Below are 24,253 nucleotides of genomic sequence, written 5' to 3'. Positions count from 1 at the left end.
CTGACAGCCCTTGCTATGGGACTTACTGCACAAAAACGAAACTGGGGGCATCATGCACCTACGTCTGGGCTCATTCCAAAAGTTTCAAGTCTGAAGGCTTGCAAATTTGTCAGCTTGTTGGCCTATTCATCCGCTATCCACCAAGTATAGTTTGTCAAAATTCATTTATGTTAAGGTACCTTTAGACCGCGACTCATGAGAGCCATGTCGGCTGGCGCTGACAGCCCTTTCTATTTGACTTACTGCACAAAACGAAACTGGGTGCATCATGCACCTACGTCTGGGCTCTCACTCCAAAAGTTTCAAGTCTGAAGCCTTGCCGATTTGTTAGCTTGTTGGCCTATTCATCCGCTATCCACCAGGTATAGTTTGTCAAAATCCATCAATGTTAAGGTACCTTTAGACCGCGACTCATGAGAGCCATGTCGGCTGGCGCTGACAGCCCTTGCTATGGGACTTACTGCACAAAAACGAAATTGGGGCATCATGCAAATACGTCTGGAGCTCACTCCCAAAGTTTCCAGTCTGAAGCCTTGCCGATTTGTCAAATTATTGGCCTATTCATCCGCTATCCACCAGGGTATAGTTTGTCAAAATCCATCCATGTTAAGGTACCTTTAGACCGCGACTCATGAGAGCCATGTCGGCTGTCGCTGACAGCCCTTGCTATAGGACTTACTGCACAAAAAACGAATTGGGGGCATCATGCACCTACGTCTGGGAGCTCACTCCAAAGTTTCAAGTCTGAAGCCTTGTCGATTTGTCAGATTCTTGGCCTATTCATCCGCTATCCACAAGGTATAGTTTGTCAAAATCCATCCATGTTAAGGTACCTTTAGACCGCGACTAATGAGAGCCATGTCGGCTGGCGCTGACAGCCCTTGCTATGGGACTTACTGCAAAAAAACGAAACTGGGGGCATCATGCACCTACGTCTGGAGCTCACTCCAAAAGTTTCCAGTCTGAAGCCTTGCCGATTTGTCAACTTATTGGCCTATTCATCCGCTATCCACCAGGGTATAGTTTGTCAAAATCCATCCATGTTAAGGTACCTTTAGACCGCGACTCATGAGAGCCATGTCGGCTGGCGCTGAAAGCCCTTGCTATGGGACTTACTGCACAAAAACGAAACTGGGGGCATCATGCACCTACGTCTGGCTCTCACTCCAAAAGTTTCAAGTCTGAAGCCTTGCCGATTTGTCAGCTTGTTGGCCTATTCATCCGCTATCCAGCAAGTATAGTTTGTCAAAATCCATTAATGTTAAGGTACCTTTGACCGCGACTCATGAGAGCCATGTCGGCTGGCGCTGACAGCCCTTGCTATCAGACTTACTGCACAAAAACGAAACTGGGGGCATCATGCACCTACGTCTGGGGCTCACTCCAAAAGTTTCAAGTCTGAAGCCTTGCCGATTTGTCAGCTTGTTGGCCTATTCATCCGCTTTCCACCAAGGTATAGTTTGTCAAATCCATCCATGTTAAGGTCCTTTAGACCGCGACTCATGAGAGCCATGTCGGCTGGCGCTGACAGCCCTTGCTATGGGACTTACTGCACAAAAACGAAACTGGGGGCATCAAGCACCTACGTCTGGGCTCACTCCAAAAGTTTCAAGTCTGAAGCCTTGCCGATTTGTCAGCTTGTTGGCCTATTCATCCGCTATCCACCAAGGTATAGTTTGTCAAAATCCATCTATGTTAAGGTACCTTTAGACCGCGACTCATGAGAGCCATGTCGTCTGGCGCTGACAGCCCTTGCTATGTGACTTACTGCACAAAAACGAATCTGGGGGCATCATGCACCTACGTCTACGGCTCACTCCAAAAGTTTCTATTCTGAAGCCTTGCCGATTTGTCAGCTTGTTGACCTATTCATCCGCTATCCACCAAGTATAGTTTGTCAAAATCCATTTATGTTAAGGTACCTTCAGAACGCGACTCATGAGAGCCATGTCGTCTGGCGATGACAGCCCTTGCTATGGGACTTACTGCACAAAAACGAAACTGGGGGCTTCATGCACCTACGTCTGGGGCTCACTCCAAAAGTTTCAAGTCTGAAGCCTTGCCGATCTGTCAATTCTTGGCCTATTCATCCGCTATCCACCAAGGTATAGTTTGTCAAAATCCATCCATGTTAAGGTACCTTTAGACCGCGACTCATGAGAGCCATGTCGGCTGGCGCTGACAGCCCTTGCTATGGGACTTACTGCACAAAAACGAAATTGGGGGCATCTTGCACCTACGTCTGGAGCTCACTCCAAAAGTTTCCAGTCTGAAGCCTTGCCGATTTGTCAGCTTCTTGGCCTATTCATCCGCTATCCACCACGGTATACTTTGTCAACATCCATCCATGTTAAGGTACCTTTAGACCGCGACTCATGAGAGCCATTTCGGCTGGCGCTGACAGCCCTTGCTATAGGACTTACTGCACAAAAACGAAATTGGGGGCATCATGCACCTACGTCTGGCTCTCACTCCAAAAGTTTCAAGTCTGAAGCCTCCGTGATTTGTCAGCTTGTTGGCCTATTCATCCGCTATCCACCAAGGTATAGTTTGTCAACATCCATTCATGTTAAGGTACCTTTAGACCGCAACTCATGAGAGCCATGTCGGCGGCGCTGACAGCCCTTGCTATGAGACTTACTGCACAAAAACGAAACTGGGGGCATCATGCACCTACGTCTGAGGCTCACTCCAAAAGTTTGAAGTCTGAAGCCTTGCCGATTTGTCAGCTTGTTGGCCTATTCATTCGCTATCCACCAAGTATAGTTTGTCAAAATCCATCCATGTAAAGGTACCTTCAGAAGGCGACTCATGAGAGCCATGTCGTCTGGCGCTGACAGCACTTGCTATGGGACTTACTGCACAAAAACGAAACTGGGGGCATCATGCACATACGTCTGGGGCTCACTCCAAAAGTTTCAAGTCTGAAGCCTTGCCGATTTGTCAGCTTGTCGGCCTATTCATCCGCTATCCACCAATATAGTTTGTCAAAATCCATCCATGTTAAGGTCCCTTTCGACCGCGACTGATGAGAGCCATATGGCGTCTGGCGCTGACAGCCCTTGCTATGGGACTTACTGCACAAAAACGAAACTGGGGGCATCATGCACCTACGTCTGAGCCTCGCCCCAAAAGTTTCAAGTCTGAAGCCTTGCCGATTTGTCAGCTTGTTGGCCTATTCATCCGCTATCCACCAGGGTATAGTTTGTCAAAATCCATCCATTTTAAGGTACCTTTAGACCGCGACTCATGAGAGCCATGTCGGCTGGCGCTGACAGCCCTTGCTATCAGACTTACTGCACAAAAAGGAAACTGGGGGCATCATGCACCTACGTCTGCGGCTCACTCCGAAAGTTTCAAGTCAGAAGTCTTGCCGATCTGTCAGCTTGTTGGCCTATTCATCCGCTATCCACCAAGGTATAGTTTGTCAACATCCATCCATGTTAAGGTACCTTTAGACCTCAACTCATTAGAGCCATGACGGCTGGCGCTGACAGCCCTTGCTAGGGGACTTACTGCACAAAAACGAAACTTGGGGCATCATGCACCTACGTCTGGGACTCACTCCAAAAGTTTCAAGTCTGAAGCCTTGCCAATTTGTCAGCTTGTTGGCCTATTCATCCGCTATCCACCAAGGTATAGTTTGTCATTATATATCCATGTTAAGGTACCTTTAGACCGCGACTCATGAGAGCTATGTCGGCTGGCGCTGACAGCCCTTGCTATGGGACATACTGCACAAAAACGAAACTGGGGGCATCATGCTTCATGCACCTACGTTCAGGTACCTTTAGGCTTCGAGACATGAAAGCCAGGCGGGTTGGCGCTGACAGGCCTCACTATGGGACTTACTGCACAAAAGCGAAAGAAGGGGTATTTGCTACTACGTCTGGGCTTTTCTCCAAAAGTGTCAAATCTATCGACCTGCCGATTTGAATGCGGGTTGGCCCATTCATCCGCTTCAAAACGGTACCAAGTTTGTCCAGATCCATCCAGATAAAGGCACCTTTAGGCTGCGAGACATGGGAGCCAGGCGGGTTGGCGCTGACAGGCCTCCCTATGGGACTTACTGCACAAAAGCGAAAAAAGGGGCATTTGCTACTACGTCTGGGCTTTTCTCCAAAAGTGTCAGGTCTATCGACCTGCCGATTTGCATGCTGGTTGGCCCATTCATCCGCTTCAAAACGGTACCGAGTTTGTCCAGATCCATCAAAATTAAGGTACCTTTAGGCTGCGAGACATGGGAGCCAGATGGGTTGGCGCTGACAGGCCTCCCTATGGGACTTACTGCACAAAAGCGAAAGAAGGGGCATTTGCTACTACGTCTGGGATTTTCTCCAAAAGTTTCTGGTCTATCGAACTGCCGATTTGCATGCGGGTTGGCCCATTCATCCGCTTCAAAACGGTACCAAAATTGTCCAGATCCATCCAGGTAAAGGTATCTTTAGGTTGCGATACATGGAAGCCAGGCGGTTTGGCGCTGACAGGCCTACCTATGGGACTTACTGCACAAAAGCGAAAGAAGGGGCATCCGCTACTACGTCTGGGCTTTCTTCCGAAAGTGCCAGGTCTATCGAGCTGCCGATTTGCATGCGGGTTGGCCCATTCATCCGCTTTAAAACGGTACCGAGTTTGTCCAGATCCATCTAGGTTAAGGCACCTTTAGGCTGCGAGACATGGGAGCCAGGCGGGTTGGCGCTGACAGGCCTCCCTATGGGACTAACTGCACAAAAGCGTAAGAAGGGGCATTTGCTACTACGTCTGGGCTTTTCTCCAGAAGTGTCAGGTCTATCAAGCTGCCGATTTGCATGCAAGTTGGCCCATTCATCCGCTTCAAAACAGTAGCGAGTTTGTCCAGATCCATTCAGGTTAAGGTACCTTTAGGCTTCGAGACATGGGAGCCAAGCGAGTTGGCGCTGACAGGCCTCACTATGGGACTTACTGCACAAAAGCGAAAGAAGGGTTATTTGCTACTACGTCTGGGCTTTTCTCCAAAAGTTTCAGATCTATCGACCTGCCGATTTGCATGCAGGTTGGCCCATTCATCCGCTTCAAAACAGTGCCGAGTTTGTCCAGATCCATCCAGGTAAAGGTACCTTTAGGCTGCAAGACAGGGGAGCCAGGCGGGTTGGCGCTGACTGGCCTCCAGATGGGACTTACTGCACAAAAGCGTAAGAAGGGGCATTTGCTACTACGTCTGGGCTTTTCTCCAAAAGTGTCAGGTCTATCGACCTGCCGATTTGCATACGGGTTAGCCCATTCATCCGCTTCAAAATGGTACCGAGTTTGTCCAGATCCATCGAGGTTAAGGTACATTTAGGCTGCGAGACATTGGAGCAAGGTGGGTTGGCGCTGACAGGCCTCCCTATGGGACTTACTGCACAAAAGCCAAAGAACGGGCATTTGCTACTACGTCTGGGCTTTTCTCCAAAAGTTTAAGATCAATCGACCTGCCGATTTGAATGCGGGTTGGCCCATTCATCCGCTTCAAAACGGTACCGAGTTTGTCCAGATCCATCCAGATAAAGGCACCTTTAGGCTGCGAGACATGGGAGCCAGATGGGTTGGCGCTGACAGGCCTCCCTATGGGACTTACTGCACAAAAGCGAAAGAAGGGGCATTTGCTATTACGTCTGGGCTTTTCTCCAAAAGTGTCAGGTCTATCGACCTGCCGATTTGCATGCTGGTTGGCCCCTTCATCCGCTTCAAAACGGTACCGAGTTTGTCCAGATCCATCAAAATTAAGGTACCTTTAGGCTGCGAGACATGGGAGCCAGATGGGTTGGCGCTGACAGGCCTCCCTATGGGACTAACTGCACAAAAGCGAAAGAAGGGGCATTTGCTACTACGTCTGGGATTTTCTCCAAAAGTTTCAGGTCTATCGAACTGCCGATTTGCATGCGGGTTGGTCCATTCATCCGCTTCAAAACGGTACCGAGTTTGTCCAGATCCATGCAGGTAAAGGTATCTTTAGGCTGCGAGACATGGGAGCCAGGCGGGTTGGCGCTGACTGGCCTCCCTATGGGACTTACTGCACAAAAGCGAAAGAAGGGGCATTTGCTACTACGTCTGGGCTTTTCTCCAAAAGTTTCAGGTCTATCAAACTGCCGATTTGCATGCAGGTTGGCCCATTCATCCGCTTCAAAACGGTACCGAGTTTGTCCAGATCCATCCAGGTAAAGGTACCTTTAGGCTGCAAGATTTGGGAGCCAGGCGGGTTGGCGCTGACAGGCCTCCCTATGGGACTTACTGCACAAAAGCGAAAGAGGGGGCATTTGCTACTACGTCTGGTCTTTTCTCCAACAGTTTCAGGTCTATCGACCTGCCGATTTGCATGCGGGTTGGCCCATTCATCTGCATCAAAATGGTACCGAGTTTGTCCAGATCCATCCAGGTTAAGGTACCTTTAGGCTGCAAGATTTGGGAGCCAGGCGGGTTGGCGCTGACAGGCCTCCCTATGGGACTTACTGCACAAAAGCGAAAGAAGGGTCATTTGCTACTACGTCTGGGCTTTTCTCCAAAAGTTTCAGGTCTTTCGACCTGCCGATTTGCATGCGGGTCGGCCCATTCATCCGCTTCAAAACGGCACCGAGTTTGTCCAGATCCATCTAGGTTAAGGTATCTTTAGGCTGCGAGACATGGGAGCCAGGCGGGTTGGCGCTGACAGGCCTCCCTATGGGACTTACTGCACAAAGGCGAAAGAAGGGGCATTTGCTACTTCGTCTGGGCTTTTCTCCAAAAGTGTCAGGTCCATCGAACTGCCGATTTGCATGCAGGTTAGCCCATTCATCCGCTTTAAAACGGTACCGAGTTTGTCCAGATCCATCCAGGTTAAGGTACCTTTAGGCTGCGAGACATGGGAGCCAGGAGGGTTGGCGCTGACAGGACTCCCTATGGGACTAACTGCACAAAAGCCAAAGAAGGGGCATCCCCTACTACGTCTGGGCTATTCTCCAAAAGTTTCAGGTCTTTCGACCTGCCGATTTGCTTGCGAGTTAGCCCATTCATCCCCTTCAAAACGGTACCGAGTTTGTCCAGATCCATCCAGGTTAAGGTACCTTTAGGCTGCAAGACAGGGGAGCCAGGCGGGTTGGCGCTGACTGGCCTCCAGATGGGACTTACTGCACAAAAGCGTAAGAAGGGGCATTTGCTACTTCGTCTGGGCTTTTCTCCAAAAGTGTCAGGTCCATCGAACTGCCGATTTGCATGCAGGTTAGCCCATTCATCCGCTTTAAAACGGTACCGAGTTTGTCCAGATCCATCCAGGTTAAGGTACCTTTAGGCTGCGAGACATGGGAGCCAGGAGGGTTGGCGCTGACAGGACTCCCTATGGGACTAACTGCACAAAAGCCAAAGAAGGGGCATCCCCTACTACGTCTGGGCTATTCTCCAAAAGTTTCAGGTCTTTCGACCTGCCGATTTGCTTGCGAGTTAGCCCATTCATCCCCTTCAAAACGGTACCGAGTTTGTCCAGATCCATCCAGGTTAAGGTACCTTTAGGCTGCAAGACAGGGGAGCCAGGCGGGTTGGCGCTGACTGGCCTCCAGATGGGACTTACTGCACAAAAGCGTAAGAAGGGGCATTTGCTACTACGTCTGGGCTTTTCTCCAAAAGTTTCAGGTCTATTGACCTGCCGCTATCCACCAAGGTATAGTTTGTCAAAATCCATCGATGTTAAGGTATTTTTAGACCGCGACTCATGAGAGCCATGTCGGCTGTCGCTGACAGCCCTTGCTATGGGACTTACTGCACAAAAACGAAACTGGGGGCATCATGCACCTACGTCTGGGGCTCACTCCAAAAGTTTCAAGTCTGAAGTCTTGCTGCTTTGTCAGCTTGTTGGCCTATTCATCCGCTATCCACCAAGGTATAGTTTGTCAAAATCCATCCATGATAAGGTACCTTTAGACCGCGACTCATGAGAGCCATGTCGGTGGCGCTGACAGCCCTGGCTATGAGACTTACTGCACAAAAACGAAACTGGGGGCATCATGCACCTACGTCTGGGGCTCACTCCAAAAGTTTCAAATCTGAAGCCTTGCAAATTTGTCAGATTGTTAGCCTATTCATCCGCTATCCAAAAAGCTATAGTTTGTCAAAATCCATCCATGATAAGGTACCTTTAGACCGCGACTCATGATAGCCATGTCGGCTGGCGCTGACAGCCCTTGCTATGGGACTTACTGCACAAAAACGAAACTGGGGTCATCATGCACCTACGTCTGGGGCTCACTCCAAAAGTTTGAAGTCTGAAGCCTAGCAAATTTGTCAGATTGTTGGCCTATTCATCTGCTATCCAAAAAGCTATAGTTTGTCAAAATCCATTTATGTTAAGGTACCTTTAGACCGCGACACATGAGAGCCATGTCGGCTGGCGCTGACAGCCCTTGCTATGGGATTTACTGCACAAAAACAAAACTGGGGGCATCATGTACCTACGTCTGTGGCTCACTCCAAAAGTTTGAAATCTGAAAACTTGCCGATTTGTCAGCCTGTTGGCCTATTCATCCGCTATCCAACAAGCTATAGTTTGTCCAAATCCATCCATGTTAAGGTACCTGTAGACCACGACACATGAGAGCCATGTCGGCTGGCGCTGACAGCCCTTACTATGGGACTTACTGCACAAAAACGAAACTGGGGGCATCATGTACCTACGTCTGGGGCTCACTCCAAAAGTTTCAAGTCTTAAGCCTTGCCGATTTGTCAGCTTGTTAGCCTATTCATCTGCTATCCAACAAGCTATAGTTTGTCAAAATCCATCCATGTTTATGTACCTTTATACCGCGACACATGAGAGCCATGTCGGCTGGCGCTGACAGCCCTTGCTATGGGACTTACTGCACAAAAACGAAACTGGGGGCATCATGCACCTACGTCTGGGGCTCACTCCAAAAGTTTCAAGTCTTAAGCCTTGCCGATTTGTCAGCTTGTTAGCCTATTCATCTGCTATCCAACAAGCTATAGTTTGTCAAAATCCATCTATGTTAAGGTACCTTTAGACCGCGACACATGAGAGCCATGTCGGCTGGCGCTGACAGGCCTCGCTATGGGACTTACTGCACAAAAACGAAACTGACCACTGCTGACTCCAAACTTATAAGAGAATGTAGCCACGCTAACTAGCTCCACATCCGTGTCAATATATTTGGATGATGAAGTTTTTGATGAAGAGGGCACTTAAAGTCGAGATTTAGTAAGTCACGTCATAGCTGATTGAGCGCCAAAGTAAGGCAGTAAAATGGAAAACCGCAAAGAAATAAACTTGGCCAAAACATAGTTGCGTCAACTCCAAACTTGTTGGAGAATGTAGCCACTCTTACTAGCTCCATATTCAAATTTCAAAATATTCTGAGATTTCTGAAGAAGGGCACTAAATGTCGAGATATAGCAAGTCATGTCATAGCTGATGGAGCGCCAACTAATAGGCAGTCAAAATGCAAAACCGCACAGAAATAACCTCAGCCAAAACATAGTTGCATATCCCTAATTTTCTCCAGTTTTATTTGGTCAGCCAACTCCATACTTGTGGGAGAATGTAGCCATATTACCTAGCTCCACATCCATGTCAAAATATTTCGAGATTTCTGATGACAACGCCACTGCCATATTCATGCCATAGCTGGCAGAGGGCCAACAGACTGATCGGCAGGCAAATGGAGAATACTGCACAGAAATATAGTCGGCCGAAACATCGATACGTATCTCTAATTGTCTACAGGTATCTGCTGAATTCAAACGTGTTGTATAATGTAGTCACACTAGCAAGGTCCCTATCCATGTCAAAATATTCCGGAATTACTGATGGCAAGGGCACTATAAAATGAGATATTGCTAGTCACATCTTAGCTGACAGAGCACCAACTGATAGGCAGTCAAATGGAATATATTGAACATATATAACCTTGGCCAAAACATGGATGCGCATGTCAAATTATCTTCAACTTTGTATTTGATCTGCTGACTTTAAATTTGTTGGGAACTGTAGCAACAACACCCAGCTCCCTATCCATGTCAAAAATCCGAGAATTTCTTTCTAAAAAGGGACTCATACTCGAGATTTAGCATAAGTCATATCATAGCTGGCCCAGAGTTCGCTGACAGGCAGTCAAATAGTGCACAGAATGTCTCAAACTAAACGCATATGGATATGTCAAATTATCTCAACAAAAGCAAATCATCCTATTGCCTTTATTGTTGTATGGCTTGGAATATACATTGAGGTAAGAGCCGTTATACAGGGTGAATCAGAAAAAGCGGAACCCAAATCTCATAAAATATATTTCATATTTAAAAGAATATTTAGCACCGACAACAATAATGACTGAAAAGCCAATTTCATAAGCTACTTTTGTATTTTAAAAAAATATACATATCGCTCAATCCGTTCAAAGAACATCACCATTTAAACACAATGACCCTAAAACCCGTCTCGTCCAAAAAAGCCATTCATTTTGTGTTTTGACTGTTTGGAACAACAAAGAAAATGACACAGAATACATATATCAACAACTACTACCAACTGTAGCATATCTTTATTAACAAACCTGGCAAACAATTTAATTAATAAAATATACTTTTTTAAAGGACGGGCCTTTGAAGGGATTCTGTTGAATATGTTTTATCGTTTATACTGAGATTTAATCGCTGGTGATGTTTGAAGAAAGATGCGACGACGATTCTTGAAATCGCATTGGGAGGGGACGAGACAGGTTTTAGGGTTATTGTGTGTAAATGATGATATTTTTAAACGGATTGACTAATTTCAGTAATTTTTTTTTCATCAAACAGTACCTTGTGAAATTGGCTTTCCAGTCATTATTATATTGGGTGCTGCATATTTGTTTAAATATGAAATATAATGTTTTGGGGTTTGGTTCCGCATTTTTTTTACTCACCCTGTAACATTATTAAAAACAATAATTCAGTAACATAAGAAGTGCAAACACTTACCAGACTCAGCAGTGTTGAAGAATTCCTTGAGTAGCTGCGACGTTGAACCACATCAGCTTTATCAGCCTGCCATGCATGATAGCGTCCGAGGGTTACAGGAAAATTGATGAACGGATGCCCGTGAAAACCCTATAGCTAGCAAAGGCAAAACGATCAAACGGTCTTTTTAAAAGGTGTAGTTTAAACATTTTTTAACAATGTTCATTGCTTCCTTATTCAAGGCCACTATCCTATATCACTTCTCCAATAAAGGGCCATACAGAAGGTTAACACCTTGGTTTGGTTCCGCATTTTTTTACTCACCCTGTAACATTATTAAAAACAATAATTCAGTAACATAAGAAGTGCAAACACTTACCAGACTCAGCAGTGTTGAAGAATTCCTTGAGTAGCTGCGACGTTGAACCACATCAGCTTTATCAGCCTGCCATGCATGATAGCGTCCGAGGGTTACAGGAAAATTGATGAACGGATGCCCGTGAAAACCCTATAGCTAGCAAAGGCAAAACGATCAAACGGTCTTTTTAAAAGGTGTTGTTTAAACAAATTTTAACAATGTTCATTGCTTCCTTATTCAAGGCCACTATCCTATATCACTTCTCCAATAAAGGGCCATACAGAAGGTTAACACCTTGAGGCCATTTCTTTTTACAATTAGCATGCTGTTTACAAGGAAGAAAGTGAGCATTATCATGTCTAAAAAAACATCGGAAAGTCGAAAGACGCCAGTATACAAATATAACAATTAACGTGTTTAATTTGAGGATGGACAGTCGATATTAGCTCCAACAAGTTTTGGAAGTTGATAAAATAGTTCCTAAGGCGAAATTAAATGGGCACTGCGTCCTGAAAACTAAGAAATGTGCATGTTTCTGGTTCTGGTTGAGTCAGTAAAATTCACTCAGGAATATCACACTAACTTCTGACCTTATGTGTAGATGACCTTAGTAAATAGCCTTACATGTAATTGTCCATGTAGTGCTTGGATGCCCTATTCTTGAATGCAAGTAGTGTCCTAGAGTTGACGACGTTTGCTGGCAACTTCTTCCATCCTTTAATTGTTCTCGGGAAGAAAGAGTTCCAGTAGGCTTCCTTGGTTACATGTCGTTTGTAGGATTTTGTTGGTGCCCCCTGGTATTTCTTGTGTTTCAGTTGAGGTGATCTGCTCGTGAGATGTAAACCAGCTCATGATTGATTTTGTAGAGCACCGACAGCCTTTGTATCTTCCTTTGCTCTTCCATGTCTCCCCACTTGATGTGCTCCAGGATTCCAGTGACTGTTCCCTCTTCCTATACTGTAATTTTTTTTGTGCAGAATCTTGTTGCATATTTTTGGACTTTGTCTAGTGTTACGGTATATTACACTCAGTGTGTGTCCCACACAGTCACTGCATACTCCAAAGATAAGGTATGCCATGGATTTCACTTCTTCTGGGCAGCTCCACATATTCCGCCTGATGACTCCGAGAAATTTCTGGGTTTGGGCTGCAGCAAGCTGTGTTCGATGTGAGTTGCTCCCCACAAAAGGTGTAGGATCTCTTTCGAGGATTCCGGCAAGCAAATGTGATAGTACAGCACTTCGATGGAATAAAGTTCATGAGCCATTCATTCTGCCATGATTCGAGCAACTTGAAATTGTTTTGTAGAGTTGAGGTGTCCTTGTCAGGTGATATTTGTTGGTATACTAGGCAATCGTCAGCGAATAGTCTCACTTGTGAAGTCAACTTGCTCGGCAGGTAAAGTCAGCAGTAGTGGTCCGAGCACTGCTCCTTGCTGAACTCTTGATGTGGCAGAAGTCCGAGAGCCCATTAAGGTTTAATTAGAATATCGCACACAAAAGGTTTGATGGTGGCAGCGAGTAGGTGGGGGTGTCCAACCGTCAAAACAGTCTTAAGTGACACACCCCGTGCGTTTCGGAGGGGGCACCACCTAAAGACCCCCCCCCAAAAAAAAATTGACTTTTAATTAGAATGTCGCGCGCAAGCACGGTTTCAAAGCGAAAAGATAGTTTTCGAATAATTTATCAATAACCAATAACTTAAGGATGAGAAATCCCGTGTGCATCCATGTTTAAGAATGGCCTAATTAGCACTAATTATTTACTGTTATTAAACTTTTGAGCACAAGAGCGAAACCTTCACTATAAGCTGCTTGTGACTATAATGCAAGATCCACAACTTAAGAATAGCTTCTCCCGTGCATTTTGTGCTTAAGAACGAGTTAAAGTTCAATAATTGGCCGCCTTCTAAGGTGCTTTTTGTTTTATGTGCTTAAACATTGAGCACAACGATCATTCCAACACCAACGGTAGTGTACGAGTCAGCGTTTGCAGAATGTCAAGTTAAGAATAAAAAACTCGTGCAAAATCTGAGAACGGCTTTATTTACCGCGAAATAACGCAAAACCGTAAAGCCCGGTTCATACTTCATGCGAAAGCGAATGCGAAGCGAATTCGACGTCATAAAACATTCGCTGCGAAATTCGCCCGAGTTGAAATATGTTCAACTTTTACGAATTCGCAGCGCGAATACTTGCCACGACGTCACAAGTCGCGTTCGCTTTCGCTTTCGCGCAGAGTATGAACCGGGCTTAACTCTTTTTTTTTGTGAAATTACGTAATAGCATTGAGGCATACGTATCAGTTTGCAAAACAGCCCCCAAAAATCGCGAAATACCATGACAGTATTTTAAAAAATAAACACGTACCGTACACATGTACTGTAAAATAACAGAGTGTTACACATGTAGCGTTTTCGGATTATCAATTCTTAATTATCAATTCGTCTTAATTTTTAGTTAATTATCACACTTTAATTATCAATGTTCCTTTTGAACTTTTTAATGATTAATTCTCCTGAATGCATTACTCATCGTTTTCCTTGTATACACATACACCCACAAAGTGCCTATGCAATGTGTAGTCCCTATACTTTTATACAGAGCAAATGACCTTCACTGCCCACACACAAGTCACTGGTCAGTTTCTTAGTACAACCAAGTTACTTTCAAGATCATTGTTTTAAGGAACTATGTTACTCATTCCTAGTCATTTTTCTGAGACTCAAGGAAACCAAGATATGACTAAGTTTTCCCATTCTTAAGTATTTCTTATTCTCAAGACTTCCTGTTTCCACCAGTATATAAGTCCTGCTCCACTAGCAGTTCTTCATTCCATTTCTATTCTATTCTGTTTTCTATTTCAATTCCAATCATGTAGTCAGTTTAATTCGTTCTGCTCATCCAGTCAGTTCACCCATGCAGTTCTCTTTGTCTCAATTCACTGTAACCAGTTCGTTCAATCAATCAATGTGTAAATAACATAATTGTTGTGGAATAAACAGTCACGGTAAACACAGTCCTCAACCAAAGAATTGTGTATCGACTCATCCATTCCCCAACACACAGTTTTGGAATTACAACGCATTATTTGTGAATTATTCATTCTTTTTCAAAAACTTCTAAACCCCCAGAAACACTCCCATTTCCTGATCTCACTTTATTGTAGAGGTTCCGATTGATGCATAATTATGTATAGGCCTCATTAGTACTTTTTGGTATCAATCATTTAATTCATAAACAAATAATTATACATATATAGGTTTTCCCCTTCCTCCACTTAAAAGTACACATTCATAACAGTCCCATGGTCTATTTCGATCAAAATCAAAGAATGTCTTGAATCAAGAATCACTCTATAGGCCCTATATATGAACCATTATACACATGAATGTATTGATCTGATAATATATGAAATATTGCGGTGGTTTATTTTTACTTTCTTTTTTAAGAAACTGTGCGCCTTTGGTTGGAAAAGTTTAACACTCCATGGACAGCTGTAAAAAAAAATGTGTTACTTTAATTAAACATGCGTATGCCTTCCGTTAGTTGGGATCTATGTTTTCCGGATGAGTGGAGAAACATGCCCGTTTAGAACAGCGCTTCTTTGGTGTGTCCAATTCAATAGCAGGTTTTAAAGGGGAAAATCATCGAATCCCGGCCATTTTGTATCATCCTTTTTTATGCCGAAAAGGACTCGCATCAAACTGGGGAGAAAATCCAAATGGCCCTTAGGATCCCCGGCATACTAAAGTGTTCGCCATATCATACATCCTAAATCTTTTGCTTGCTTTCAGGCCTTCTTCGTAATGTATCTCTCTTTAATAATTCAGGCTCCGCCATTAGTGAGTCTGCTTTACAGTCCATTCATGTATCAGGTAGGCTTTGATACATCGTCAAAAAATCTAAATACCATGAGAATTGACTAACTGGGCCATTAACGCGGACATTTATTTCTTAATAACGTGATAGGTTGCATTATTGCGTAATTCGCAAAATCATGACTATCTCGAATATTTGGGCCGGCATAATATTAATGCATAATATCGTATATTACACTATGTTACATTGCAGTGGTTTTGCAATGCAGTACGTGGGTAGCGATGCTTTGGTGTGCATTGCGTAATACTTTTTATGCCGTGCAGAAATCGGCAATTAACTTGCCGTTCTTAAGTGAATTTTGCACGGGATTTTTTATTCGTAAGTTAAAATTCTGCAAAAGCAGACTCATTCATGACTGTTTGGTGTTGGAATGATCGTTCTAATGAACTTAGACATAAAAAAAAATTAGGCGGTGTCCCTTCCCAGACGCACTGGTATGACACTTAAGAATTGCGGTTTTGAAGGTTGGACACCCCACCTACTCGCTGCCGCCATTAAACCTTTTGTGAGAGACCTCAATGGGCTCTCGGATTATATGGGTAAAATACGAACAAGGAAATATTTGAGAGGATTTCCAACCAAGAGGATAACACAGAAACGGCCACTATTAAGAGCAGGAATTTGAAATCCCCTAACAGACGCAAAATGCTATGAATGTTGTAATTCCAGGCCATTATAGCAAAAGGGATTTGATTTCGCATCAACGCTGTTTCTTTCAACGGCCTCATAATGAACAATCTCCGTACAAGTGGGATGCAGAACAATGACTGAAGTGTATAATGCCAACCTTTGGAAATTGCCCAACTATAGGCCTATTGGATTAAAGAAAAAACTATTGCCTGTTGCAGCCGATTTTTTGTTTGTTTACGCCATATGCCCCTTACTGTTTGAAAATATGGCCAACAGGCCAACTCCCAGCAATGGCGAAATTCTTGAATTGTTTTATTTTCACTTGGGTGAGCAGCTCTATGGGTGAGCTGGCCAAATGCAGAAAAGAAAAGAAAATGTGAAATTATCGGAATCGTTCTTTTGCCGGCGCAGCCCCCCACTTTTTAGCGTCATGACCCGCCCCTAAAAGGGTCAGACAAAATGGCATTAAATGGTTTTGAACTTGTTGAAGTACCGCCTAGGCTATATGTGTTGGGAGAGAGTGTATCCAAAAATGCATATAGAGTCCGCCCCACTAGAGCACATAGGAAAGGGCGCGCAGTGACGGCTGTTGCAACTATAGGCTTAGTACTAGTACTTTTTTCCTGGTCGTCAGAGAGCATTGCCATAAAAAAATGTTGATATTTACCCAACTGCATGAAGACCATGATTTTGGAAATTTCGGAATTGTGAAGTGAAGCTTGAGGAAACTGAAGCCTCGGAAGCCTGCGTCTCCATCTTTTCTCTCAACATTTCTGACATCTTCATGATTTCCTTCCGACGCGGATACAGCCAAAGGTGTTGTATTTACACCGAAGCGGCGGGTAAGAAATTTGAGAGCGCCTGCCACGTGCTTCTGGAAAAGATGTAAACGAGCCGACCGTCGCATCCGCAGGGCTGCACCACCATTCCTTGCAATTGGCATAAAATTATGGCCATTGCAAATTGACATGAATTGGATATTTGTACATTCCACACGCACAAAGATGGAAATGTGGTCCACATTGTAATGTTTTGTAAAAGTGGATACAAACAACAAAACGTATGAACCGCGGCCCGCTGGTCCTGTCAAAAGCGCCTTTGAAAACTTAAATAACTTGGGGCGCCCTATCCGGTTCGTTAGTAAAAACGTCATACACGCACGCGCACCACTGATTACTAGCGCCCATTGGCTACAAACGCTCAAGCTGCGTTAACTTCCGGTTCCAATCGTGCAGAAAGTGCTGGAGGTGACGTCACACTAACGAACCGGATGGGGGCGCCTCACGCGGATAGAGCGCCCCCAAGAGTCTACCGGCATTCAAGAGTTTTTTGTCAAGACCGGAAAAATGGCGGCATGCAGTGACTGAACGCCATGCCGACAACTAAGAATCAAAGGAGAATTTGACTTTGCTGAACAGAGGTAAATATTCAATGAAGCTAAATGATTACAGAGTACTTTTAGAACTTTTTTTTTTTTTTTTTTTTTTTTTATTCATCAGTGCATCAACAAGTATTTTCTAACTTAGCCAGCTCTTAGCCCCATAAGGCCACACTCGGAATATGTACAAAAAATGTTGAACTTTGTCAAATTTTGATTTTCATATTTCGGCTTTGTTTGTTGTAGTTCATTTTTGCTTTAGAAGCATACTCACCCTCTTTATAAAATTAAAGGCTAATCAGAAAGTGCTGCCTTTTTTCAGATGTCTATTTTTCGTGAAATCTCCAGATTCGTTTGCACACATTTGCGTATCAAAATTTCAACATGAAATTTCATGAAAAATTGACATCTGAAAAAGGCAGCACTTTCTGATTAGCTTATTTATAAAGAGGGTGAGTATGCTTGTAAAGCAAAAATGAACTACAAACTAAGCCTATATAAGATTTGAGGCTTTGCATGGTGGGGTATCGGTATCGTTTCGGTTTGCGGTAACACCATGTGGTAATAACTACTGCTTAGAAGATATTAGTTCTGAGAAGAACTTGTCCTGCTTATTATCAACTTTGCTAAGTAGTTTTTGTTCTGTTAAGAACAGTCCTGCTGTAAGTTCTAAACGAACTTGTCTTTGGTCTCAACGTTTCGACTAGCCTGCTCTAGTCATCGTCAGGAGACTGTCAGAAAACTAAGCCTAAATGTGAAAATCAAAATTTGACAAAGTTCTACATGTTTTTGTACATGTTCCAAGTGTGGCCTTTATTTACGGAGCTAGTCCAGTAAATTGGCCACATTTATGGGGCTATTCCTAACTTATCATTGGAAATGTTTCTCAGTCCCACATTCTCGCCTTTTCAACCCTTTTTTCAATGACTGACCTTTATTGAGATGATATATGAAGAAAAAAATGACGTCAGGTTGCAATATTCTTTCCCTGGTTTCTACAACCAGTTGTAAGGCCTTTTTCCTAACTTTCAGACTAGAAACTGAATTTCAGTTTTCATGCAAATGTCTAGGCCCCTAAATGTGGCTCAAATGCAGGACTTCTAAGTTCTGGACTTCCTCCATATTGTAGGCCACACAGCGGACATAAGTTATTTGCGGGTACATTTTGATTTTGAGGAAATAGAAATCAGGACTTTTTTTTTCACTTCTCCATGGAAGATACTTTTACCTGGTTAATAGCACAGTTACAAAAGTAAGTTCCAGTATTCGATTCAATTAAGAAATCATCTACTACTATGGATGACTGATAACATACATCAGGGTTCTCCCCAGGATTTTTTCAAACCTGTGGGGGAAGTTTTGTTGTGATTCACCAACCTGCGAAGCCATGGCGTGGGGTTCGGGGCCCGCTTAAGGGCCCCGAAAAATTTTGAACTTTAGAGGTTCTCTGGTGCATTTTAGAGCAAATCTGGGGAGTCTTTGAGGAAGATTTTCCCTTAAAATTTAGAGGAGATCATGTGATATTTTTTGTAATTAAAGAAAAAATATATCAAAATTTTTAACTTAAAAAAAAAAATCAACATTTCAAAACCTGTGTTAAAACTTCCTGATCTAGAAAGTATGAATTATATTAACAAGCAAGTTTCAAATTAAGAAATTAAGGTGAAGAAAAATATCACTTTTGCTTCCGATTACATGCCTTTCAAAATAGCGTCGGTAAGTCGGAAAAATTATTTCGCCAATTTTTTGGGCTGCTGATTGAATCATGGAGGAATAAAAACACTTGATTGAATGGAGCATATTGAACAAGGAATCATGTAGTTTTGTGCCTGGATTATTTTCCTTTGCACCACGAAAATTATCAAGACTGACCATCAAAAGTGATTAAAATTTGCCTCACCTAATTAAAAATATATTTGAGGTAGTTGATTCCACAATATGTTTAACGTACATCATGGCCCCTGGCGCCGTCAACATTCAGTCTGGCCGGCTGTACATCGCGCTGTGCCACGGCGCAGCATCAGTGTGCATTACTGAACTGTGTACGGCCCATCCCATGTGGCTGAACATTTTGCACCACTGCTTCTAAGAAGCATGCTACGCGTACCATGTTTCGCCATACGTTCGAGCTTTGCAATCTCGTTATATTAATGGAAAATACATACACAGAAAATAGAGATCACGTTCTGTGAATTAATTTGCAGAAATTCTCTTTCTCCATCGATGTTTGTTTGGTGTTTTTACGATCCAACTTCGGCCGAAATCATCATGTATGCACGTACAAGGCAGTAGTCACTGGTTCCGGTCCTTCATCATAGCATCGATACTGTTAGCACGCGAAGGGAACCAGTGTACCATGCTGAATGCGCTAATATATAGCTGGGTGCTGGCGGTCGTCGCGAAAGACCCGTCATCGTGTGCATTTTGATCACACATGCAGCATCAGAAATACGGGATTTTTGTCAAGATTTTGAATGTCGAGATGAAATAATGGCGTATGAAACGATAATGTTGTGCATTTTAATGGCTTGTGTAATAAATTATATTGTGCGTATCGGGGGCTGAAAAATGTGATCGGCATTTTTGTCGGCGTATCGGGCCACAATTCCAGCGTATCGGGCCGATACGCACGTTTGTACGTGGGGAGAACCCTGTACATTATCAAGCAAAGAAATTATGTAGGTGTTTTTAGTTTTCCTGTAATTTTTAGGCAAAATTTGCAGTGAGTTCGTTTAAAAAAGATTGCAGTAATTTTCTCTGGGTCACAGGTAATGTACACTTGACCTTTTGATTTTCTCTGGTTATACCAGGTAAGTATCTTCCATGGTGAATATAATCAAGTGAAAAAACAGTCCCGATTTTGATTTCCTCAAACTCAACTTTTCCCTACAAAAAGTATATGACCGCTGTGTGGCTCCCAATACGGTGGAAGTCCAATAATTGAGCCACACTATGGGGCTAGCAAATGTCCAAAGGAAACAATACACATTTTGCATGTTTTGGGGCCAAACTTGTACATTTTCATATTTCAAGTCCAAACCTCAAAAACAAAAGTTCAATTTCATTCTAACTTCATTTTAAAGTTATTAAGCCTAACAAAGTAACAGGAAACTATTTCTTCTTCCAACACAGTGAAGCATGGCACGACCACTGAACATAGCTCCTGCGTTAACCACAGCCAAGGAAGCGTTGAGTGCAGCAGGGCAGCATGTGGACACATACATAGCACAGGATAAAGGCTATCCTGAACTGACGCAACTACTCAATACAACTTCCTCAGGTGAATGTCTGAATATCTTGTCTCGTTTCTTTTGAGACTTGGAGAGAGTTTTATGTGCTCTGGGACCTTACTAGACCTGCCACGTCGTGTTTTAAATGTTTTCGGACGTCATAAGTATTAAAACAGACAGGGACATTGAAACAAAGTCAGGCCCACTTTACTCACTCTTTAACTAACAGAACTCAACCCATCAAACCCCAACGGCATATTTTGTTGGAATCTGAGGATGGGTACAAGTACTCCTTAACTGACAGTCTTATACATTGGGTTGGCACACCTCCAGAATCAAAGTCAGAAATATGGCTGTGCAGTTTCCCATATGGTGTTGGAATTTGCCAGGATGGGTATGGTTCCTAGTAAATTATGCTGGGGAGTTAGGGCTATAAAAGCTGACAAAATTCTCCAAAATTTCTATAAGGCGAAGACAAGGTCCTCCGTATTTCACCAGCCAAGTTTGAGGTCTCAATTTTAATTTTTAAAAGAGACTTTTCTTTAGCATATTGCACCTGAGAGTGAAGCCAAGTGATTTCCATTTGAATCCTAAGACTAGACTGGTACAAGTCCAACTTTGACAGTTCAGTAGTCTGGTGGCATAACTATGGAGAATGTGTAGAAATAGAGACTAGGTACCACATGTTTCTTTTGACTTCCTTTACTATTAAAGGAGTCTGAGACAGTGTGTGGACTGGTTGTTTCATGTGCCAGTCTATTTCTTGTGTTGCATGTTTTCAATACCTTACGTTTTGGGACTCTCATACACAGTTTTGAGAGTCCCAAATTTTTGGACTGGTATTAAACTGACTGTTGTGTGTGATAATTCTATTGCAGCTCATGCCACTCTGAGCGGGATCAGTGATGTGGATTATCCATCCTTATCTTCAGCTTCTGTAGGATTAGCCGATTTACCTCAGCTTAGTCCAGCCAAGAGAGTGCCTTTGCCTCCTGAACTTGTGGAGCAGTTTGGACGTATCCTTTTTGAATGTGTACATTTTACCATCAATTTCAGTCTCCAATGCTACATGTGTGCGAGTGGTACCTATTACTTCCCCCTACAGGTTGATCTTGAACAAGAAACATGTAGTGACTTTAGCCATATGGGCCTTATTCACGAGTCGGCCATATTGAATTTAAAGTGAGGTAAAATCTTCGTTTTTGGAAATTGCAAAGAGAAATGAAAGCAATGACACAAAGTTAATTACACGTTGTGGGTGGTGCTCCCCCATTGAATGTTTTCTGTTGGCAAAAAGTGTGTGTCAATCAGCCAATTGGCCACAACGAAGAGCAACACCCATTGTCTGAAAGTGTCCAAGATAGTCTACTTTGAACAGTCCCTGCAGTAGTCAGATGATGTCCAGTCCCCCCTCCCTTTATTTTAGATGGCCAGATAACGAGAAAAAAATCCTGGCTACTTTTCAGCATGGAGGGTCACACCCCCTCCTCCACCAATCAAATTGGTCTCTCTACGTCCCTGTACAAAAGATGCAAAGCATGAACAAAATGTATTCACCAATGTAAACCATGAACAAAATGTATTCACCAATGTAAACCATGAGCAGAAGTAAAACATGAGCAAGATATTATGCGATATATGTTGCATATAGACCTTGCAGTATCGGATACTATCAGTTGTGAGTGAACATTTTGTTGCGTGTTGTAACCTTTTTCCTTGATGGAAATTGCACCAGATATGCAATGCAACTGCATGATGGGGGTGTTTCCTCAGATAAGCCGGGCCTGGCTGTCGGTCGACAGTGATATCTTTGTCTGGAACTACGAAGATGGGTAAGTTATAGAAGGCCTGTGACTCAATTTGCAAGATTCTTAGATTCATTCATAGAATCCACAGTTGGAATTAAATATGTACGGTCGGTGCTATTTCGAGTTTCATCTGAAAAAAACATAGTAATAACTTTAAATTACTGTGTTTCTGGCGATACAAAGTTATTCTCTATTGAATGAAACATCAAATAACAAAAAAGGGGCCAACGTTTAGTTATGGAATAATTACAAATTACAAATTGTGTGCTGCCCGACAATTATTCAGTTCTAATAGAGTACACTGGTTCCCGCCCCTATCAGTATTGATAACGGAGGACCAGAAACATTCACTCGCAGTGTGGATGGTTTGTGCACAAAAGCAGACACCAAAAATATAAAAAGAGGTAGGGGTTTGGGATGAAATAAAACATACTTTAATTAACTCTAACGATACCCAACCAGCCAAACTCAAACACCAGGTTATTTTATGGAATCTGTTAGGGTGAGTACTGCACTAGTAAACTGACTGTGCTTTACATAGGATTAGGCATACCACAAATATACAGAGTCCAACTGTTTATGCGCACAGTTTACCATATGGTGTTGGGATTTGCAAGGATGAGGAAGGTTCCTAGTAAATCATCCTAGGGAGTTAGGGTTAAGTTGAAAATTGTAAGGAGACCCCCAAGAAAATGAACTTGTTGGGGCAATGGACATTACATTTTTAATGGAAGCGTTCTTTGTTTACAAACAAACTTGAGGTCCAGAGTTTGTAGTTTGATAAAACATTAGAAACTACATTGATATTCAAACCTGTCTGTATTCAATTCTTCCAACAATGTATTGACAAAATGTCTGTGGTCTAATGTATTTAGGTTTTGTGGTAAATTTACATTTTTTTTTGTTACTCGTCTTGACAGTGGTGACCTAGCCTACTTTGACGGTTTGAGCGAAACCATACTATGCGCTGGCCTAGTACAACCCAAGCCCAACATATTCCGTAGTCACATTCGGTTCCTGTTGTGCCTGGTGACTCCCGTGGAGATAGTCCTGCTTGGTGTAAGCTTCACTCAGCCTCATGAAGGTACAGTATGCTCAAATCTAACATATTCCGTAGTCACATTCGGTTCCTGTTGTGCCTGGTGACTCCCGTGGAGATAGTCCTACTTGGTGTTAGTTTCACTCAGCCTCACGAAGGTACAGTATGCTCAAGCCTAACATATTCCGTAGTCACATTCGGTTCCTGTTGTGCCTGGTGACTCCCGTGGAGATAGTCCTACTTGGTGTTAGTTTCACTCAGCCTCATGAAGGTACAGTATGCCCAAGCCTAACATATTCCGTAGTCACATTTGGTTCCTGTTGTGCCTGGTGACTCCCGTGGAGATAGTCCTGCTCGGTGTTAGCTTCACTCAGCCTCATGAAGGTACAGTATGCTCAAGCCTAACATATTCCGTAGTCACATTTGGTTCCTGTTGTGCCTGGTGACTCCCGTGGAGATAGTCCTGCTTGGTGTTAGCTTCACTCAGCCTCATGAAGGTACAGTATGCCCAAGCCTAATATATTCCGTAGTCACATTCGGTTCCTGTTGTGCCTGGTGACTCCCGTGGAGATAGTCCTGCTTGGTGTTAGCTTCACTCAGCCCCATGAAGGTACAGTATGCCCAAGTCTAATATATTCCATAGTCACATTCGGTTCCTGTTGTGCCTGGTGACTCCCGTGGAGATAGTCCTACTTGGTGTTAGTTTCACTCAGCCTCATGAAGGTACAGTATGCCCAAGCCTAATATATTCCGTAGTCACATTCGGTTCCTGTTGTGCCTGGTGACTCCCGTGGAGATAGTCCTGCTCGGTGTTAGCTTCACTCAGCCTCATGAAGGTACAGTATGCTCAAGCCTAACATATTCCGTAGTCACATTTGGTTCCTGTTGTGCCTGGTGACTCCCGTGGAGATAGTCCTGCTTGGTGTTAGCTTCACTCAGCCTCATGAAGGTACAGTATGCCCAAGCCTAATATATTCCGTAGTCACATTCGGTTCCTG

General features: G+C 43.6%; 1 protein-coding gene across 2 annotated transcripts in view; it reads left to right on the top strand.

Moving 5' to 3' along the window:
* The first annotated feature begins 17,112 nt into the window (after positions 1–17,112).
* Positions 17,113–24,253, top strand: part of LOC119723100 (nuclear pore complex protein Nup155-like) — a 42,177-nt gene continuing 35,036 nt past the window's right edge. Inside the window, exons 1-5 of one of the 2 annotated variants that reach the window (XM_038193623.1) lie at positions 17,113–17,220; positions 20,311–20,458; positions 21,287–21,424; positions 22,144–22,240; positions 23,137–23,300. In XM_038193623.1, the coding sequence (XP_038049551.1) occupies positions 20,317–20,458; positions 21,287–21,424; positions 22,144–22,240; positions 23,137–23,300 (541 nt within the window). In that variant the 5' untranslated portion in view covers positions 17,113–17,220; positions 20,311–20,316. Of the gene's footprint in view, positions 17,221–20,310; positions 20,459–21,286; positions 21,425–22,143; positions 22,241–23,136; positions 23,301–23,970; positions 24,092–24,253 lie in introns of those variants that run through there. The other variant, XM_038193624.1, reaches the window with a different exon arrangement.

The sequence above is a fragment of the Patiria miniata genome, unplaced genomic scaffold (assembly GCF_015706575.1).
Source record: "Patiria miniata isolate m_02_andy unplaced genomic scaffold, ASM1570657v1 HiC_scaffold_16, whole genome shotgun sequence".
Taxonomy (NCBI): Eukaryota; Metazoa; Echinodermata; class Asteroidea; order Valvatida; family Asterinidae; genus Patiria; species Patiria miniata.
The sequence above is the reverse complement of the archived record's forward strand: the minus strand, read 5'-3'. Positions and strand labels throughout refer to the sequence as shown.